Below are 21,979 nucleotides of genomic sequence, written 5' to 3' on the forward strand. Positions count from 1 at the left end.
GCTTTGAATTGCTCTGCATGTTATTCCAAGGTGCAGGTGCACAGTGAGAATTGAAGTGACGACAATCGACACCTGCAACATAATCATTTGAGTTGGTCTTTTAAGAACCAATACTAAAAGACAGCAACAAAGAAACGAGGTAAAATAAATCAAAAATCAAAATGGTTTCAAAAAAGTGTTGCAGCAGTAACAGCGCTCTGGTTTGAGTTGATAATTTACAAATGGTCATGTTTTACCTAGAGCATGATAAATTCAAAATAGGCCTATAATTGTTGGCTGTTCCACCACTGTTATGTAGGGGAGTTGAATAAGCAGCATTCCATTACTTAGCAACTGTTCCAGTTAAAAATATGTTATGTAGCTGACTACAATCAGAATAGCATGCTTCAAGAAGCACCAACTTAAATATATATAGATCTGTAGCTTGCAGTGCATAGGCCAAGTCACTAGAAGAAAGAAATGGAGGCAGTCCTATATCTTTTCATCCATATAGTACCCAGCAGATGCAAAATGCACTTAAACTTCACATTTCCAAACTGCCTCTGTTCTCTCTCTAGAACACTCAGTAGTTCTGATGGAAAGTGACAGAAATAGTGGAAGTGCTCATTTTTTAACTTGTGAAGTGGGTGTGAGAGCGGTTCTAGCTGTTTTTTTCTGTCTGAAAACAACTGAACCCAAGAAAAAGCAAACCTTGCCCGATCTAAACTGGACAGGGATTCGTTTTTTTGGGACTAAACACGACCCAAACCCAATGAAGTTCATGCACTGAGTTTGTGTTACCATTTCCCTGATTACAGACGTGAAAAATCAGCCCAGCCAATGCGATTGGCCTGAACCCAAATGTCATTGTAGATTTTTTGTCTTAACCTGGCTTGGGTCAAATATCCACACTCTAGTGTGATTGTCAGATCGTGGGGTGTGTAAATTGACTGACATATCACATCACACATCATATTCAGACAGATAACAGGCCCCTCCACAAATCAGAAAGGTGGGGAAGAAATAGGATGTAGCCACTGTTCTTATCTGACTAACGGTTCTCAATGTAATTTAACATAGTGTATAAAAGGTTTAGTGTGTAGAATTTGCATGTTGCAGCTGAACACCCCTCACCTCACCCTCCCCTTCCAAACATGAAAAAGAAACTGTGGTAGCCTCATAAAAATTCAAAAGGTGTTTGTCCAGTCTGGACTAATGTAAAAAACATGGCGGCCTCCGTAGAAAGACCCCCTCAATGTAAATATAAAGTATTTAAATATAAAGGACCTTTTCTGGGGTAAAGAAAACTACAATTCATACAATTTAGATGAACCGAACTAGTGAAAACATCATCATTATTCTACATTAAATTTCTGCCAATAGTTCTCTTTCACCTAAATCTTACACACTGGACCTTTAATGCTTTGAATATTTTTAGAGTAAAATTTAGGTCATTACACCAGACTGTTGTGCATCAAATACTGTATCACCGTTTCATACACAGGTGTCTGCATTTTGTTATCGGGTGGTATATGTCGACTTTTCCTGCACAGTGACACAACAGAGACTAACATAACAGTATTTTTTCTACTATCATCTTATTCCACACAGAGATGAATCATATAAAGGACAGTCTCTTATATCTCCACACTCAGTACTCCCAACAGACTAAGTGCTGCAAATGAGGCCCATGGCTCGGTGCCTCGCTGTGACTGTCATTAGTGCTCCTTCCACATGCAATGCAACAAGCTCAGGCAGGTTTCTGAAAGCTGGCAAAGAGCATTCTGGGAAGTGTGAGAAACCTTTTACCCAAGTACAATGACTGGGGTAGGTTGAGGGTGGGTTCACCACAACACGTGTATCAGGATATAAGTCCTGGAATTCACAGATCATCAGTGACTGAATGCTGAAAGAGGATTTAAGGGGGGAATTCTCCTTCAAAGTAAAAAGTGACTTCCTACCCCTAATGAGACAAACATGGTGTGGCTTATTGCCCGGGTCTGCTCCTGCTCTTGAGGTTCAAGTGCAACCTTGGTGTACCTGACAGAGTCTAATGAACACTGCAGCCATCACCTGCTGTGGGCACACACAGTGAGATACGCCCACAGCCTGCCACCTTGACTGACAGTGTACAACGCAGCAACATTTGCAGGGAGCACTGCAGAGCTGTATAAAAAAATGTCCCCAGGTTAACATGCACATTGTCCTTTGTACATATGTCAACATTGTGCATACAAGTGATGAACAGGAAATGAGTAAAAGAGGGTGTGGAGTCAAAATCTCATGTGTGGGTTGCATGGTTCTTCTTTGTCATTAGGGGGAAGTGAGCCTTTGTCTCCAATTAGTTTCTCTGAAGAGTGCAGAGACATCTTTAAGAGAGGGGTTTAAATAATGACCCTTCATCATGCACGGGAGGCCAGGGGGAGAAAAAGAAAAACAACTTTACTGAGCATGCTTTGAACATTAAGAGGCAGTGTGTTGAGTCAGGGCAACAGATGGTTGTGAAGATGGCTGAGAGAAGCCTGGATGGGGTAATGCTGGACTGGGGAAGAGAGTGGGGACATCCGCACAGACAAGTTGCAGGGGAGAGGAAATAAAATACGACAGCGGTGGGATATAAGAAGCTTAGCAGGAGAGGAGGCAGGTGGAGTGATAGAGAAAACAGTTATCTGGTGAGTTCTCCCTCAACATGAGCAGAAGGATGAGACAAAAATACTCAGCTTTTTGAGCACAAATATCCACCACCACCCCAGCGGCCCGTGTGACCGCGAGTTTCACACCAATATGCCCTCTGTGGCTGAGAAAACAGCACTTGACCGGTGTGAAGATCGAATCACTCTCTCCTTCTGTGCAGAGCACTGTTGGCTCAAAGGGATGGAGGGCATCTGACTCATCTTCACATCATTCCAGACGGCAAATTCCTTCCGTAATACTGCAGTCCTGCTGCCACATCATAGTCAACCCCCTGGCCAAAACAGGTCGGCTTGTTAAAGAGCTTGTCAGCCTCTCCAGCTTGAAGACTGTGTCACATAAATGTCATTGGACTCATTAAAGATCATACGCAGCTAACAGGCCGGGACTCAGTGAACACATCTTTCCTCTTCAAATCTATAACGGTGCTCAGCTGCAATCTAAGTAGGGCTACTCCTTCTTTAAGAGGGATATAGAAGGTGAGAGCTATGATCGAATGAGTGCATTCACACGGTGCTCCTACCTGTTAATACTCATGAAGGGAACAGTGATAAAGATCTTTTGACAGTGTAAATGAAAAAACAGATGTTCCATTAAGGTGCACTGAAAAGCCTCTGGAGTGTCCAGTGAAAGAGCAACTGTATATACAGCGTCTCCTATCTATTCTGTTTACACATTTCTGCATCGTAACCCGGTGCAAACCAAAACAAAGAGGTAAAACCACTTAAAATGATCTGTAGAAACCCCCACACTGCAAAAAGGGAAGGAACAGCAAAGGATGGAACTAATTCAAGGATCAACAGAGAAGTAAAATACAGCTAGGAATGAATGAAAACAGAAAAAAAGAGCAGGTTTATAACAGGGCAGCAGCAATGTTGCAATAAGAAGACTATTTAGTAAATAGCAGTAAACAGATAAATCAGTGCAGCTGTGTGGGGTTGGATGGCCCTTGTAAGGGATGTGTGTTCTTATTAAACCGCAGGGGGCCCAAATAGTGACACTGCACCTGCGCAACGCAGAGAAGAGGTGGGTTTAGGACTATGAAGGGATACGAGAAGAAACAGAAAGATCCCGGAAAGGTCACGCAGGATACAAGCTGGCATTGTGTCTAAATAACAGTTTATCACTGAAGTGCTAAACTTCAAAAGAAAGAACATACTACTTGGTGCAAGTTATGGAAAAACAAGCTTGGCATTTAAAAAGGCATTCAGTGCCATGTTTGTTGATGGATAAAAGACTGTTTTACTACTGTTAATAGGTTTCAGCTTGCTTTTCTGCATTTCCTTTGGGAATCAGTCTAAAGAAGCCCGTGAAATCTCAGTCAGTGCTTTGGCAAAGACCAATTACACATCTGATTCAAGCTCAATTTAATTTCTAAAATAAATGCATAGCTCAGCATCAAACCGTATTTGATTCAGTCTGAAAACATAAATTGTATGCATATATGCATGTTTACCTTAGGGAGCATGGGGGTTGCCTTCTTGCTTTTCTTCTCTGAGGGATCATCCAGCATGTCTGGCTCAAAGGTGTAGAGCTCGGCCAGCTCGTTCATTGTAAAGTGCCTCTCGATCTGCTGCTGGTCCACAACCCGGAATGACAAGGACTGCTTGGTTACCTGCCGCTCATAGATCTTCTCCTCCATTGTACCCTGAAGTATGAGAATGGAATGAGTGAACGGCCAAGAAAAGAAAAACAAATGAAGGTCTACTTACAAAGGAGCAGGTTGCCTTACTATGCATTACTTTGTCATTCATGACAGAGTCAATGTCTCTGAAGCCACTGAGATTCTGTACATATTCATCAATCTCTTTTAGAAGTTCCAGACTGTGACTGTGTCAACGGCCAACTCCTAACTAAACAAGTCACTGTGTTATTAGTTTTCTTTTAGCATGAGATGGGTGTTTTTATTAGTGCTGTGTAGTATTTAACTTAAGTCACTAACTGTCCATTGAACTGTTTCCAGATATGGACTTTCTCAAATTCGCAGTGTGTCCAACACATGAACTGAAATACTCTTTGCTGATCACAGATGGTTTATTTTACATATCTATCAGCACCACATCCGTAAACAGAACAGCCCACCAAGCTCACCTGGGCAAGGAACCTGTAGACAAACACGGTCTTCAGTTGGCCAAAGCGGTAGACTCTGAAGATACTCTGGACGTCGTAGGACGGGTTCCAGGAGGCATCGAAGATGATGACCCTGTTGGCTGCCACCAGGTTGATGCCGAGTGAGCCGGCTCGCGTTGAGATGAGGAACAAACGACCTCTGGGAAAGTAAAAGCAAGGGAGACAAATAGGAGTGTTCTGAAAGCTTGCATTATCATTTGCTGAGCATTTTTGCATTTAGATGCATCTTAAATTTTTGTTTTACATTCTCACGTATTGTTCTGTGCCGTTTCATATTATAGGGTACATTACCTTACGTTACTGGTGTCATTAAACTCTTCGGCCCACTTCTTTCTGGTAGTGGCGTTAGTGGAACCATCCAGGCGATAGTAGTCTATGTTCCTGAACCACTTGCCTTCACCTTCAGAGACACACTACAGTTACAACACTGTTGACTTTTCAAAATCACCATCTACGCTGCACAGAGCCTTCAAAATAACATGTCTCGCCATCAAAAGAGCCGTTTCCTTGTCAGAAGGACTTAGTTTGGGTATTAACAGACAGCAGATAGATGGCTGTGTTGGTTAGAGGCCAGTCGTGTTTAGCCTTCAAAATGGCTGCCCCCCCCCCTTACCAGCCTTCATAACCAACATTTCAGTATGTTTCCAATTACAGCACTGTGATCTTTTCATTACAAATTACAAACCCTTGAGCAAACATTTTTTGTGGAATAAAAAGTCAAGGTCTAATCATTTTCAAAATGAAAGTAAAAACAGCTGCTGAAGTTTAATTAGGAACATGACCTTACACCAGCAGCGGTGTGTGTTCAGGGGTAACAAGCAAACCAACGATTACAAGAATCCATGCTGCATGTGGACTGTCTCATGAGTGTGAAACATGCATTTCCAGGAATCCATGTTAAGGTTACAGACAACAGCATAAAACCACAAAAATGTATGTTGGGACAACATCCTCAAACTAGATAAGTAGCTGGTTTATTTTATACAATTTTGGTAAACACATATTTCTATAGATTATAAAACCAAGATCTGCTATGTGAATGTTAGCATACAGAGAAAGATGATCATTTTTAAATGTAGTGTAATGTTAACAGACATGTCAACTGAGTAAAAAACCTTGTATGTACCTTTGTATGGAGACACTTTATCCTCATCTTTAGCTCTGCAAGCCAGTTCAAGGAAATCCTCAATGAGGTCCAGAGAGATGAGGGACTGACTGAACACCAACCTGAGGACAAACAAGGACTGAAGTTACACCAGGACCGCTAGAGCCCGAGTGATTCAGATTTTTTGAGGGACAGTTATGAAAATGATATTAGCGAGGGAAAAATAGCAGATCTATTTTTTTTAATTATTGCATTGACTCTAAAGATGTTATCAAAACCTTATGACAGAGAAATTGATTGGAATAATCAAAGCTTCAAATTTTAAAGATTCAGCATAAACTTTTTTTATACATAACTAAAAAACAACAAATACAAGCGTAACACATTGTGTAAACATAAATGCACATATTTCCTGCATTATTTATGCGGTAAAATAAAAGTTTTACAAATTGCCAAACATAAAAGCTGACACCAATGTTTGTAAAAGGCTCATATCGGCTGTCATCCAATATAAGTTCTACATTTTACAACACAGTCACCCCTAAAATCTTCAAGTCACACCGAGAACCAACAGGTTCACTTACACTTTATCTTCCACTTCCTCTGCCATTCGCAGGATATCAAAGAGGAGTGTTATCTTTCCAGAGTGCTCCAGAATTTCAGCATCCGCCTCAGTGACAAACTCCTTGTGCCAGTCAGCAGAGGGACTCCCAGGTGACGAGCCAGAGGGCCGAGCTGTTTGAGATACATGAAGTAACAGATCAGTGTGCATGCCGGCAGAGATGCCCCTGATCAAGTAACTGTAGCAAAGACAACACAATTATAATACTGGGCTACACTACACGCTACAGTTTCTGAGTAAATAGTTGTTACCAAAGCAAGAATGCCCATTGAATCTTCTCTTTTTATTGTCCATTCTTTCCATATGTTTAGCTAAATCAATTCTTGCTTTCCTGGGCAAATCTATTCACAAATTTTAATGAGACCAGCTTAATAAATCCTACAAATGTAATAATACAAAGAAAACTGTTGTACAATCTGTAAACACAATTCCTTCCTAGTCCCTCGAATCCTGAATTTCTGGCTCCCAGGCTCAACTTATTGTAAGTGGATCTTTTTCAGGAAATCTAGTAACAAAGGCTGAGCTTCTGGCTACTGCAAGGATACCATTCTGAATGTGAAAATAAGTGGCGAGTGACATTACTCGTTTCACAATGGAATCTCCCACATATGCGGCTCTGGTCATAATGTCTCCTAATATGTCGTGAATACTCCAGACTTACGCTCCTCAACAGGCTCTGCTCTGTTTCTGCCCTCTCCGTTCCTTCCCCGAGAGCTGCTGTTCCACTCCTTGATGACCTCCACATCATCACTGTCGGAGTCATCAGAGCCCTTCTTTTTTCCCTTCCCTTGCTTCTTTTTCCTATTAGGGTGGAGGAACAGTGGAAGAGTTGGGGTCAGCAGGAGTAACAGATGCAATAGAGAAGGGCAGTTAAATGAGGTCATCTCTGCGCAAATATACAAAAAAAAGTGAGGGAAACTTCAAATTTACTTTTTTGCCTTCTCGTCCTCAGAGGTCATGCTCATCGAGGATTCTTCGGTTTCTGAAGCAATAAATTCGTCCATGCTGTCCTCGTCAAAGAATCCCTGCAAGAGAGTGTATGTGTGAGGCTCGACTGTGTGGAGATATAGGTCAAGCAAACACAGCTTGATTGTGGGTAATAGAATTTATGCATAAGGGAGAAATTCTGCCACAGAGGCAACATGTGTTGTTCTCCCATGCTGCTTGACCTGTCAGCACTACATTTCTATTGTTTCCCCACCGTGTGTGATTTGTGGTCATTTATATTCCCAGGTTTGAGTGTGTTTAGTGTGGTGTAGTCTGGTCTTCTATGGTCCTACCCTGTTTTCTTTACTGATGTAGTCCAGCTGAAGGCACCAGGGATGGGTCCAGATTCTGCTGAGCATCTGGAAATCCTGGAAGAGTTTGGTCCCCGCACGGCCACGGCCCCCCTCCATAGCATTCCCCACACCTGCACACAAGGAGGAAGATGAATGTGTGTTTGCATTATGTACGAGAGAGCACACCCTCAACCTCCTCATGAATCGGATGAGTGGGAAAACATAGCACAACAAAACCTAAATAAGATTTCTGAGGGACAAAAAAATACAGTAGAAATAAATAAATGCAAGAATAAACAATTACATTTTGGTAATGAAAAAGGCTATTTCTGTATTTTTCCATACATTTATTAATACAATTCTACATTTATTAATTTATTTTAAAATGTCTTCATTTAATTATTTCTGTTTTTCTACATGTATTTATTTCTTTGTTTCTGTATGCTAATAAGGTAGGCGGTCCTTTTTTTGACCCTGGTTTCTACCTGCAGCCACTTCACTATGGACAAATTGCAGTAAAATTATTATTGTTCTAACAAAACAGATAAAACCCAAGAAGTGTCAATGGTTTCATCATAAAGAGAGTGACAGCTGCTGAATGTTAACTTTGTACCTGCGCTGCATGTAGCTATGACTGGTGGTCTTAGGTCCAAAGACACCACTGTGGAGGTCCAGAGCCAGTCACAACATCAGCACTGTGCCCCATGGACAAGCCAGCCTAATGAGCCACAGCACATACCACCAACCCCCCCCACCCACCCCCCATCACTCCTCTTCAAACATACTGGTTCTCCTGTTATTTGTTTTCACTTTTGGTGTAAAACCTCTGGCCCCTCCTGCCTCACAATGTCTTTCCCCTTCCTTTATGCCCCCACATTCCCCCTATTACCCCCCCACCCTCTGTTCCCTCTCTCCCAGGGCTCTTCATTAGGGAGACGTGGGAAACTGGGCTTAAACCCTGCCTGCGGCACTCTGCCAGCTGCCACTCCTACACACACACACGCACACACACCCACTGTGGGCCACATTCGGAGACGAAAGTCCACTAAACGACTTAACAATACAGCATGAAAGTGAGAGACCAGTCCAGAACACTTTCAATTGGATTTTGTTTTAATTTAAGGCTTAATCTAGGCTAAATCCCTGTCCAAGCAATCAGACCTGATTCTGTAAAAGCACTGTTTCCAGCCTCTAGAGGCTCTGCTGCTCTCAACACCCAAAAAGATCTGAATAGTTTAAGCCGACCAGCGGCGGTGCCATTCTCATAATCCTTTGCTCCTGTGCAAGAAAAACTCAAAAAGCTTCATAAGAGCGTGTTTCCCACCTGTGAAGTGCTCCAGGTAGTATCTGTAGAGTTTACACTGGATCGGCGTCACTCTAATAGACAGCACATATTCGTGTTTGGGTGGCAGGAACTTTGTGAGCGCTGTGTAATCCTTCCTCTGTGGGAAGCAGAAATCAGTCAGCCACTTTAGAGAGACAAAGAGAAGGTGGATGAATAGATTCTAAGTGAAATGTTTTCAGGCAGTTTTGATTTACCTGGACACAACCAGCCAGCATCTCATAGAGGATGTGAGCCCTCTTTTTCATGATCCGGACATCGTGTAGCGTGGAGTCGGCACACTGACCGTTCTGGATGGGGTTAATGAAGCGGTTCCTGAACTCCTTAACTGACCCAAGCAGGTTTTCCTTGATGAAGTTGACCATGCAGTGGTCTGATAAGGAGACAATGATTAGTCATACATACATTCATGACACAACAACAATATCTTGGTACAAAGTTATCTCAATTAAATGTCAATGTCTAAAACCAAAGACAACAAACAGCCTCTCTTCAACTGTGGATCGTAACTAAGTATTCTCACATTCAATGAGGTTGTTTTGCAGAGGTGTTCCAGTCAGCACGACCCTCCTCCTCGTCCTGATAGAGTTCATCGCTTTGGACACTGCTGATGCCTCGTTCTTCAGGATGTGACCTTCATCGCAGATCACCATGTCTGGACCTGGTTTCAGTGAACAAAAAGATAAGCTTATGACGAGAGAAAGAGCAACTGAATTTGAAAAAATGCTGTAATTACCGATTCAGATTATATATATATTTTCTGCCAGTTTCAGTGTGTCCAAATGTTGGTAATAGGGAACAGATCTCACTCCTGTAAAGGGATGGGTGTTTAGACTTAACAGTATGACTACTCATAGTGATACTGCTCATCAATCCAGTAATATAATTGTATCCTTTTGGTTATTCTTATTTTTTAAGAGATAAAAAGAAACCAAGTAAGAGCAGAGTGATCATTACTTTATTATTGCATATGTAGTGTATATAAATTAATATACTTGAGTAGCAAACTGCAATATTATTTTGACAAAAAAAAAACGTGAGTAAAGTTCTGCTTTAACATACAGTTAAAGTTTAAAGGAAGAGCAGCGTACCTGGATCTACCAGTGTCTTCTGAAAGATCTCTTTCAGCTTCTTGCTCTTGATGTTCCTCCCCTGCGTCAGGTTTCGGTACATCTCGTAGCCAATGATGATAACCCCGCCCATTTCTTGCCATCTCTGGAGAGCGTACGCTCGCTCCTGTGGCCTCTTCACTGTGGCCAGCTCAACCACCTGTTAAACACGGCAAAGATAAATAAGATATGCAGGGATTTTTTTTTAAATGGTTCATGAATCGGGAGAGTGACAAGGAACAAATGCACATACACACGCAGACAAACCAAATACCACACTGTTATCACCGATACAACACTCAAAAATGTACAAAAAAAGTCTTTACCTCTAAACTCTCCTCATCTTTCATTCCTTTTTGCCACTTCTCAAACTCGTTAAGCCAATTCAGGACAGTGTTCAGGGGACAAACCACCAGTGCTGTGGTGAAATCCAGTTTCTCACAAAGCAGCAAAGTATGAAGTAATGTCACCACCTACAGGGCAAAAAAGAACTACAGTTAAACATAATGTGACAGCTCAACTTTGTCAAACCAGGCTCTTCCTGACAGTGTACAACACTTCTACCTAAGCATATCAGCCGCAATAAGCAATTGTTGGATTTATATCAAAAATTCATATTGAATTGATTTAGTGTACAATGTAGGTTTTCTTCTTTGGTTCACATTGTGCAGCATTAGTGCAGCATGGTGCTCTCTCCTCCTCACCTGTAGAGTTTTTCCCAGGCCCATACAGTGGGCGAGGATACAGCCGGAGCCAGCAGACTTCTCTATCTTCTTCACAGATTCACAGCAGCAGTCCCACATGAACTGAACCCCTAAAACACAACAAAAAGACAGGCGGGCCAGATCAGTCATGAGCATCTTGCTGTTAAATATGAAAAATTGCCTTTGTTAATAATCGTGTTCACCTTGTCCTTACCGTCAACCTGGTGAGGTTTGAGCTTTGTGACAAGGTTCCTGTGCACCTGAACTAATGGCTCCTTGGTCTCTTCATCCTCATCCAGCACCAGCTTGGTTGTGATGGGACACGTGATCTGGGAAGACTCCTCCACTACAATCACCTGAAGGAGGATCAGAGCCCGGGAGAGGGGGACCACAAGAGAGAGATGCAAGATTAGTTTTGAAGGTTCAGTCAAACAAAGATAGATTTTATAGCTAATACTCTTACAGCCAATGTCTGATACCGTCTCATATCCTTTGGATAGAGTTTTATCATGTGCCTGTTATTCTTCAAGTCTGTCATAAAGTCCAGCTTTCATCTTTCCAAAACAAACCATTGTCATCATTAATGTACTATGAACAGAACATGAAATTAGTGCAATAACGTAGTAGAAGTGCTATAAAGTAGTGAAAACATGACATGTTTAGAAGTTTTGTGCGAGAGGAATTTTCTAAACAATGATTTCAAACATTTATAAAGAACAAATAAACTGACTTGTGACTGACTTGTGTTCCTTGTGTTATTTTATGAACTGAATGCAAATACATCTCTGCTGGAAAACAAATGACCCTGGCACAGTGAGGAACGTTACTGATGAAGTACTTGTTCTTTTGCAAACAAAAAAATTCTGTTTACAATAAAACACGACACAGAAAAGCTGCGATTCATCCCATTTGAGAAAGTGGAGCCATATTGACATTTTTGCATGATAAGAGGTCTCTTATCTCAGGCAATGGATTGATTATCATAATAGTTGCAGTCAAATGTTCTGTCAATAGACTAATGGTTGCTGCTATAATCTACATGAGACAGTTCTATGCATTCCTTCTTCTAAGAACCAATTTCCTAGGGGAAATTCCTGAAATTGTATCAGAGTACCGAATGAACATTGAACATTTTTACCTTGCATGCAGTTTAATCAGGGGGATTACCCGAACCAAATGAATTGAACAGCTCAGAGCTTTGAACACAGTCTGTTCTTCAGATTGACATCAGGAATTTTTCTTTTTACCTCTCGAAGTTTCTCCCTGAGTGCTTCCCTCTCAGCTATACGTTTCCTCCTCTCCTCTTCTTCTTTCAGGGCATCTCTCGTTTCTGTCCGCAGCTTGTCGTCTTTGAGAATTTTGCGAATCTTTTTGCGTCCTTTGGGTCCATCCTCATCGTCTCCATCTTCACCCTCTTCACCCTCTTCCTCCCCGCTCTGTAGAAATGAACATTAAATTCAGCCTACTGATCTTCAGCCCATGGCGGGGAAAAAAGCAACCCCATGATTAATTTGTGCCCTCAATAATCCTCACAACATTCCCCAGGGGTGAGTTCAAATAACATTTTGAGTGTCATGCATGACCTGACTGACAAATGCTATTCAGGTCCATCTCCTCCACCTGGCAAATCCAACCATGAATAAAGGAAACTCAAATATAAAGTGTACTGCATCTTAAACACCTTCTCATTGCTGGAAGAGGAATCCTGAACTTTGATTCTGCGTCGCTTCTTCTTCTGCTTGTAACTTCTCTGTTTTTCCTCATCCTTCTTCTTTGCAGCTCTACAAACACAGAAGAATTCCTCTAAGCATGAGCAGGAGATCAATTTAGATCGAGTGGCAGTGAGTGAAAATTGCCACAATTGATTGGATGGCGTTATCATTTCTCACCTTGTTTTTCGACGCTTCCCGTCGTTTTCTGATTCGCTAACCTCCTCGCTAAATGCAGACTCTTCACTGGACTCTGACTTCTCAAAGTCTGAGTCTTCAGAGTCATCGCTGTCCACTGATAGACAGACAAATAGAGAACAAAGAAACAACAGTCATTTGGTTTAACAGACCTCAGATTACTGGCACCCATTTAGTAAGACAAGATTTAAAAGTAGAAAAAAACTAAATGGACCTTTTCGCCCTGACTTCTTCTTGCCCCCCTTGCTCTTCTCTTTATTGGAAGCTTTCTCCTCTCCTGATTCTCCTTCACTCAGCGAGAGTTTATGACGAAGCAATTTGTGGCGTCGGCCGCGCTTCTTTACTTCGACATCAGAACCTGAATCTTTTCCAAGGAGAGAAACAAATCCTTTAAGGCAACGCACAATAAAACAGGCTTATTTGAAAAGAACTGGTTAAATTCAACAAATTTATGCTACCTTGCTGCTCTTCATCATCATCTTCATCATCATCCTCCTCCTCCTCTTTCTTAACTTTTTTGGACTTTTCATCCTTATCTTCTCCTTCATTATCAGAGGAGCTCTCTGCTCCTGAAGAGTAGTTGGATTTTATTTGAGCAAGAAGCATTTTCTTTGCAATCCTTTGGAAGAAAAGAAATAACACAGACACAGGAGAATAACATTAATCTACAGTTTCCTCTAGGATGGAGTTGTAGCAGTCAAGGTAAAGCGTGCATGCAGGGTGAAAAATGTTCTTCCCATAAAGAACAAAGAGTCATTTTCATTGAGACATTTGGAACAATATCTATACAATTGCAGAAATATAGCATCAAAGAAATAAAAAATAATTTACTATCAAAACTATGTACAGTCATAAATACCGAAGATAAAGACACAAATAAAATCAGATTCAAGTTATTACCTATACATTACAACATACTTCTCGCAAAGAACTCTTGTCCAATCCTCCTTGTTCATCACACAAATAGAAAAACGCGCTATGTCACACTTACATGCAACTATATTGCATAGTTGGTAAATCCTGACGTTCCTTGATGCAAAGTCATCAATCACATGATTCTGCCCAGCAATTGCATGGTCAACACTAATCACAGAAAGACCACTAAGGTGTTCCTGGGACATCGTGGACCTCAGGTAGGACTTCATCTCAGCTACAGTCAGGTTTTATATACGATTTCACAAAGACATTTAACATTATGTCTGTGAGACCATATCTTCTTAGTGTTACTGAATTGTGTTTTATTTGGTAGCATGTCCCAGTGCTACTAATTTCATTTGTACTGTACAAAGCTAAAGGTGTGCTATTAGATTCCCCTGTTCACCCTTTCATGTCTACACCGCGATTCACCACTGTTATTTTATATGTGTGAAATTCTCCATGAAGCTTGTGAATGGAATGATACTATTTCTGCTTTCAGACATACGCTTAACTCCAGGACCTTTTCCTGTGACTATCCCGGACTGTATGTGAGAATGCAAATGTCAGAGTTTTCCTTTCCAGCCACCTAGCAAAATGTATGCAAAAAGTCAGAGCTTGCCCATGTGATAATAAAGCAGGAAAATGTCTGAAGAATTCACAGAAAGCCTAACATGTTGCGGGCACAAAACAAAATTTGACAACAACAACAAAATACACAAATCTCAGGTTGAAAAGGAGGAGCCATATACGTAGAAGACACCAACAAATTCTCAACTTGGAAAGACAACGAGATCTCATAAGTTTTGGTGACGAAGACTGATGCCAGCGTTGATGCGCTGTAAACAAAAACACCATTTGCACAGCGGAATCTATAAATTATGTTCTACCTCCTTTATGCTCTAGCAAGGTTTATGACATTGCAATGGCATTACTGAGTAGAGCCCAACTGATACTGGGTTTTTAGGGCCAATACATATACAGACACACACATTGAAAACAATAGAGTCAGAGCACACTCTGCTGGACAAACGTTTTGATGACAGCATTGAAGCACCCCAACAATCAATTTCTACACACGTCAATACCAATATATCTGTGATGAACAAATGTCCAATAAAATGTATGACAAAAAAAGCTGAGCTCTACTTTAATGCTCTGGGACAAACCAGAGAGAGAAAGCCCTCAGGACATGTGTTGCGATAGCAAACTTTAGAAGACACAACATTCTTCAGTGAGAACCAGACTAACGCCGCAATACCCTAACAGAACAGCGAGCTGTGTTTGGTTAGTCAAGTATTGCGGCGTGCTCTAAAACCCAGTCAATATAATGTGGTGAAAAGCCGTAGTAAAGAGAATCTTGATATTTGAGTACGTACCTGTTTTCAGGGTCATCGTCCTCGTCGTCATCCTCACCAACCTGAGAGACTTCTGCTTTATCTTCCGCCTCATCTTCTACATATCATAAGAGTAAATATACTGTTATTGGAAGAGCTTGCAAGTTACAGTTCAACATTTTGTGAAATTTTGCTTTTTTCTCTCTCTTGCCAGGCAAAACTTCAGAAAGTGAATTTAACATTTCAGTTTTTGGTGAAAATTAAACAAACTAAATAGAACATGTTCTTTGGGGCACTTCAGAGGAGCTAGGAGGCACATTTGATTACTTGTGGACAGAGTCAGGCTATCTTTGTACGATGCTAACTAGTTGCTGGCAGTAGAGACATCAGACCGGTTTCTGTCATCTTATCCTACCTCCGCAATTCTAGTTCCCAAAATGTCAAACTTTTTTTAAGACATTAGAACTTCAGGTTTGCTAAGGTTGACTGAAATGTGTGACAATTAAGCAAATGTCGAGCTGAGTGCCACTAAACTCTCTTCTCCTCAACACCACATTACCTGAAGACTGACAGAAGGGACCAGTGCCTCCCACCACGTTCTCCTCTACGATGGGTTTGATCTTTTGCTCATCGCTGTCTTCTCCTGAGTCACCTTCAGCCTGTTGATCCTCATCGTCCTCACTGGAGGATGACTGCAGCTTTGAGGCCGACCTAGAGCTCCTTCCTTTGCGCTTCTTTTCATAAGACCTTTTGCGGTCTGCTGCCTTCCTCTCGGGGGAATTTTTGTCATCCTGCTTTGCTTCTTCTTGTTTCTTCACACGGCTGGATCTTCTCTTTGCTGTGCCTTTACTCTTGATCTCCGAGTCGGAGTTGGAGGAGTTTGAGCTGTTTTGCTTCTTCTTCTTGGAAGTCTTTTTACCTTTCTTCTCTGTATCCGACTCAGAGCTTTCAGACTTCCTCTTACGTTTTGAGGCTTTGTCTGTATCCTGTGTGGATGTGTTGTTTAGTTTGAATAAGCGCTTTTTAGCACTCTTGCTTCCTTCTTCTTCATCTGTGCTGTGACTTTCTGCCGCCTTTTCAAGCAGTATGGGTGGAACTTCGTCCGAGTCAGAGTCTGCAGTCTTTTTCTCCTTGGCATGCTTTCCATCCTCTTTTTTGGCATTTCTGGATTTCTTGGAGGATTTGGCCTTCCCCTTACTTTCTTCCTCTGACTCTGATTCAGAGGATTTTACCTGGTCCTTGTTCTCGGCCTGCTTCCTCAAAGGGGTGGTCTTAACTCTACTAGAGCGACGGCTAGGAGGTGGGCTGTCTTTCCCATCTACTGCATCACCAGAGTTATCACACTTCTCCTTGCATTCTTCTTCTTCTTTGCACTTTTGCTGACTCTCCCCACCCTTTTCTCTATTTTTGGACCTGGAGGACCTTGACCCACATGTTGTCACGACCGGGACAGGAGTCAGCTTGACGATAAGGTTCTTAACCTTGGGGTGGGGGCGTTGAGAGTCTGTTGAGTTTTTATTTGACCTTGCATCATCAGTGTCTGTGATCAAATCTGTGTTGCTCTGTGAGAGCATGGTGGAATCCGCAAGACTCTCCACCATCTGAAAAAGCTCTTCAGGAACCGAAGGTGGCACAGACATGATGTCGTGATCCAAGGACATTTCACCAGCTGATACCAGGTCATCATCACACACTTCAGATTTTATTATCTTTTTGGTTACATCAATTTCTGTTTGGCTGTCTTTCATTTCAACCTCACTTGAAACTTTATCACTGTCCATCTCCTGCTCGGTAGGCCGCGCCTCGTCCAGCTCCTCATCTGGCTTCTCTACGGGCACCTCATCTGAATCCTCATATGGCTCCTCATCTGGCTCGTCACCCAGCTCCTCTACGGGCTCATCAATGGGCTCCTCATCCAGCTCCTTGATGGGCTCCTCATCCAGCTCCTTGATGGGCTCATCGATGGGCTCCTTGATGGGCTCCTCATCCAGCTCCCTGACGGGCTCATCGATGGGCTCCTCATCCAGCTCCTTGGCGGGCTCATCGATGGGCTCCTCATCCAGCTCCTTGGCGGGCTCATCGATGGGCTCCTCATCCAGCTCCTTGATGGGCTCATCGATGGGCTCCTCATCCAACTCATCGAAAGGCTCCTTGTCCAACTTGTCCGCTGTGTCAACGTTATCAACTGCATTTGCCACAGTATCCATACTATCAATATCTACAGGAGGCAGAACAGTCTTGGTCTTTCTCACAATATGTTGCCCATCGTTACCATTCTGCAACTCCATGCTTTTGAACTCAGGTTCCAAAGCAGCCTCCAAAGCACTGTGGGCTTTCTTCAAATCCACAAGCACAGCCTTGAAGGCTTTCAAATGCCGACACCTGATAGATTTATCTTCTTGCTCCTCAACTTCCTGCTGTATGAACTGGATGAATGTATTGTTGAGACCAGTTGTAGTTTCAACAAGCTTTTTTACTTTCTTTATAAGTTCTTTGGGTACCTGCAGTTTTTTGTAGGAAAACGTCATGGTCCCTGAGCCTTCGTTGTGTTCTTTTCCATTGACAACTGCTTTGTGCTCTTTAACTGATTTGTTCTTCTGTCTCTTGCTCTCAGGTTCATCTGTTTTATCTGGTTTTCTTTGCTTGAGTTGCTCAAGTTCTTGTTTTTCCATGATACGGTGGCATTTGGAGACCAGATCCTGTAGCGGCTCCGACCTGCAGGTATAGCAGTGCCACTTTGAGTTCTCATCAGTAATGGCGGACAGCTCTCTCCTGCCCAGGTTGCGCAAAATGCATTTTTTGCAGAAGGCATTGTTGCAGTAGTCACAGCAGATGAGCTTGCCTCCTTCAGCACACCACCTTGGGAGGAAAAGTTAAACAGTTTTAGGGTATTTTAAAGAATTTTTATATAGTCAGTACTATTTATACTGACTTCTACACTACACTGGAAACCGCTTATAGTGATCACCTTTGTCCCAAGCAAAAATTACTATAGCTGTTTATTACTATAACCAAATTGCGTAGCTTCTGTATGATGGTCCCGGAACTTGAGGGAGAGGTAACATTGCGCACTCACGTATCCACACACTGCTGCTCACTTTTCTCCCCCTTGTGTGGCTCGATTTGCTTGACAGTGTGCAGCACGAATGATGGACACAGACAAGTGCAGTAAATTACTGACAGCCGGTGAAAACTGTACAGTCCAAACGTGCATGAAAAGACCCAAAATAATAATTGTAAGAGGATTACTTGATCATTATAACCAAATTATTTAAACAGCATTTGTATAGGAACGATTCTGTCCCAAGCGTTGTGATCCATCCATTGATCACTACAAGCAGTTTCCACTGTATCTATACTGCACATGGGTGGAGATCAAGGAAAAAACTCTATCTGAACAATTAATAATAATAATGTTATATATTTTTGAGATGCCCAGCAAAACCTAAAAAGTTAGATTTTCTATCTAATTAATTATGTTGTGTTACATTTAAGCAAATACATCATGTTTTGTTGGTGTTGTGTTAAACTTCTTACCTGCACTGCTCGTCCATCCCATCAGAGTCTCTGCTGATGTCATCACTTGTGTAATACTTGTAGCATGACTAGAGGAAGAGGAAATATGTGATTAATGAAACATTGTGAAAAATATCCGGAGGTAATTTCACTGAAATGGCTATGAACATTTGAAATGTGTATTTGAACTTTCTTACCTTGCAAATAAGTACTTTAAGTGCAGGATGCTCATACACAGAGTTGCGTTGAAACTGGTTTACTTGTTTTCCACAGGCAGTGCAGTTTACCTTCTTCTGCAGGGTATCATCTGTTACTAGGACCAAAAAATCAGTTGCTTAAACTTTCATCCTTTTACTTTTTCCCCACTCACTGTATGATTTATTGCGGTGTACAGTCGATTTACACTCTAATGCTACACATGCTCAAACACAAGCTAAACCTACCTGTAGGTTTCTGTTTAAAATCGACTCTGAGCTTCATGGCACCTTTGTTTTCATTTCCAGCTGGTCTCATAACTAAAGTGCCTAAAGAGAGACATAGGAGAAGTGTCTCACAATCAGCATCTTATTAAGCAACGATATCGATATCAATGATATCTAAAGTATCAGGAAAGAGTGTTAATTACATAGAATGTGGTGGTTCAACATAGTTCATTGATTTTTTTTTTTTTAAAACACTTCTTATAATATCAAAATAGATCTGTCAGTTTAGTGGCCAACCACAATAATCAGCCCTCATCCCCCCCACACCCAAGAGCCACTGCTGTATATAGAATGGAGATTTTGTGGGAAAGGATGTACCACAATAGTTCATACCTTTAGATGCGCTGCCTGTGTTACTGTCGGAAGGATTGTCAGAGGGGGCACCGTCATTGTCACTCTCAGCTGAGGTGTCTGATTCATTCAGTCCAGTGTGCTTAGTGGCAGTAGTGGGCTTCCTGTAATGTGTTAGCACAAGGACTTTGAACACTTGAACCCGTGAGTGTGCCATTTCGAGAGCATGTAACTGCAAAAAAATACAATGAGTGCCTCATTTGAGAGAACTGCTCCTCACCTCTTGCTGCGAGAGGAGGAGGGCTTCATCTTTTCTCTTGAGCTACCAGGCTGACAGGGATTTAAAAGTTGTGTTAGTACCATGACAATTTAGAACAAAATGTCTTTACAAAGGTTAAATATGTGCCTCCTAGGACTAGTTTACATTGCTAGTATTTTCAACACACAAATGTAAACACACATTATTTGCCAGCCAGAGACTGCATGCACACTTACCTCCTCTGCTTTCTCTGCCATTGGGTCTAGGTTTGAATCAGAAGAATCCAGACTCATATTACCTGCAAAGAGATTTGAAAATGTGTTATCGAATGAGAATACTACCACACTGTACCTTTATTTCAGACAAAACAAAAATACATTAACTATCACCATACAAGACTAGAGAAATGGTGTTTTTTCACTGTCAAGGTACTGATCAGTACTTGATATAGCTTTCCATTATTTCTGTATTTCCATAACAAGTGCTTAGTTTTACTTATTCCTTTTCTTAAATTTAAGGACACCTTTTCCAAGTGTTGTTTTATCGGGAACTCTGGTGCAAAAGTCAAAGCTACACTCTGCTACTGCGGGACAAGATTTACTTACATACCGTTTTGCACAACACTTAGCACATTAGCTTTTACAGCTGGGCAGACCTAGCAGCTGGAGGGAAACTTCCCACTACACATCCAAGCTTTTCAGAATCAGAAATACTTTCTTGCTCTCAGGGGGGACCTTGAATCACAAACAATACATAATCGCCCGTAGTTGTGCTGTCACAAAAGTCTCTTGCATAAATAGAATGTGCTAAGAAAAAGTGATCGCTAACCATTGTTATGTCTATGAGCGAAATCTTTCACAGTTCCAAGCGATATCAAAGCTAACAGACAATGGTCGTGCTATTTCCTGTCAGTCTCTCAGAAAGACCACAACAAAGGTAGATTCAGGGAAAACAGGAGAGCGATGACGAGCAGTACGATCCCAGCATCTGGGTTGTTGTGCAGTTATTAGCGATGTGGATTCATTAGCGGCACATTGCTCTGATACAGAGACGCCGCTGTTTGGATGTTTTGCGTCATCACAGTGTGCTGATTGGATCGCGAGGAGCTGCCAGCAGCTACCAGGCCTGAAATGCCCCCCCCGTTAAAACAGAGAGAGCCCAGCGGTGCAACAAGCAGCTCACACATCCACATTTGCAGCTCTCCCCCCCCCCCCACCCCCAGCGCATCACTCCTCTGTTTCGACAACACAGGCACTCCAGGTTGAGGCTAGCTAACATTAGCCGGCTTAGCTGTCGCCGTTCACACTGAGATTACTTATTCTCAATGCTGCACGTTGCCGTGGCAACCTTGCATTCCGGGCACCAGTGCATGCCTGCATGTGATGCAACGGTGGGGGGGTGGGTGCATGCACGGGCCTTCCCTGACTCAGACTGCAGCGCGAAGCAGCCGCAGCCTGGCACTTCTTAGCACTAGCCACAAGTAGCGACACAACAACAACAGACCAAGTCACAGCATGTGGACACTGAAGCGCATCGTTGGGGTTTAATCGCACTGACAACACCCTACAATGTGCACGTGTGCAGCTGCATGTGTGCGTACGAAGTTGAATGTTGCCGGTTGCGCAGCTAATCGGCTAACAGCTACAACTCGGCTAGCCTAGCTTGCTAGCGGCGGGCACTCATGGCCCGGCTCCTCTGTAGCGAAGGCAGCACAGTGACCAATGTAACAACAGCTCGTCCAAACAAACACATCCAACTGCGCCCGTACCTGCTTCCCGTCGTCGTCATTTCTCGACCGCCGGAGAAGCGTGTTGTTTGGGTTAGCCCCGTCAAACAGTCCGGTAGATTTTCACAGGTTTGCGATGATGCGGAGGCGAGAGAAGCCTCCAGTAACCGAAACAACTCCGGTCAGGGCAGACAAAGCGAGGGGACCATCTTGCCGGATGGCTGTGGACGCGGTAAAATGGCGCATCTAGCCTAAATCCTGTGCGTGTTCCCATTGGCTGAGCGCTGCAGACGGGGCTGCCACTCCGACTGGTCCGGCCCCACCGGAGACCTGCGATTCGTCGGTGCACCGAGGGACTCGTGTTCCCTGGGAAGGAGCAGGCTGCTGGCTCCATTTCCATTTCATTCATTTGTTGATGTGGTGAACGGCGCGATGTTTTGTTTCCCTGATCGCAGCTGTAATAACACACACACACACACACACACACACACACACACACACACACACACACACACACACACACACACACACACACACTGTCTTCAAAGTGTGTAGTATAAATGTCAAGTTTAAATACTCATTTG

General features: G+C 42.5%; 1 protein-coding gene across 2 annotated transcripts in view; it reads right to left on the reverse strand.

The window, feature by feature from the left end:
* Positions 1-21,679, reverse strand: part of atrx (ATRX chromatin remodeler) — a 32,416-nt gene extending 10,737 nt beyond the window's left edge. Inside the window, exons 1-29 of one of the 2 annotated variants that reach the window (XM_069531383.1) lie at positions 21,438-21,679; positions 19,906-19,967; positions 19,691-19,740; positions 19,453-19,574; positions 19,081-19,161; positions 18,835-18,950; positions 18,659-18,726; positions 15,681-17,980; positions 15,164-15,239; positions 13,328-13,488; positions 13,084-13,233; positions 12,852-12,966; positions 12,644-12,743; positions 12,210-12,398; positions 11,177-11,318; positions 10,963-11,072; positions 10,585-10,731; positions 10,241-10,418; positions 9,673-9,810; positions 9,347-9,522; positions 9,132-9,249; positions 7,808-7,938; positions 7,458-7,552; positions 7,189-7,328; positions 6,490-6,640; positions 5,927-6,027; positions 5,092-5,200; positions 4,762-4,939; positions 4,127-4,318 (exon numbers count right to left, since the gene is read on the reverse strand). In XM_069531383.1, the coding sequence (XP_069387484.1) occupies positions 4,127-4,318; positions 4,762-4,939; positions 5,092-5,200; positions 5,927-6,027; positions 6,490-6,640; positions 7,189-7,328; positions 7,458-7,552; positions 7,808-7,938; positions 9,132-9,249; positions 9,347-9,522; positions 9,673-9,810; positions 10,241-10,418; positions 10,585-10,731; positions 10,963-11,072; positions 11,177-11,318; positions 12,210-12,398; positions 12,644-12,743; positions 12,852-12,966; positions 13,084-13,233; positions 13,328-13,488; positions 15,164-15,239; positions 15,681-17,980; positions 18,659-18,726; positions 18,835-18,950; positions 19,081-19,161; positions 19,453-19,574; positions 19,691-19,740; positions 19,906-19,962 (5,691 nt within the window). In that variant the 5' untranslated portion in view covers positions 19,963-19,967; positions 21,438-21,679. The remainder of the gene's footprint in view (positions 1-4,126; positions 4,319-4,761; positions 4,940-5,091; positions 5,201-5,926; positions 6,028-6,489; positions 6,641-7,188; positions 7,329-7,457; positions 7,553-7,807; positions 7,939-9,131; positions 9,250-9,346; positions 9,523-9,672; positions 9,811-10,240; positions 10,419-10,584; positions 10,732-10,962; positions 11,073-11,176; positions 11,319-12,209; positions 12,399-12,643; positions 12,744-12,851; positions 12,967-13,083; positions 13,234-13,327; positions 13,489-15,163; positions 15,240-15,680; positions 17,981-18,658; positions 18,727-18,834; positions 18,951-19,080; positions 19,162-19,452; positions 19,575-19,690; positions 19,741-19,905; positions 19,968-21,437) is intronic. The other variant, XM_069531384.1, reaches the window with a different exon arrangement.
* Between the last annotated feature and the right edge of the window lie 300 nt (positions 21,680-21,979).

This window comes from Paralichthys olivaceus, chromosome 9 (genome assembly GCF_024713975.1).
Source record: "Paralichthys olivaceus isolate ysfri-2021 chromosome 9, ASM2471397v2, whole genome shotgun sequence".
NCBI lineage: Eukaryota > Metazoa > Chordata > Actinopteri > Pleuronectiformes > Paralichthyidae > Paralichthys > Paralichthys olivaceus.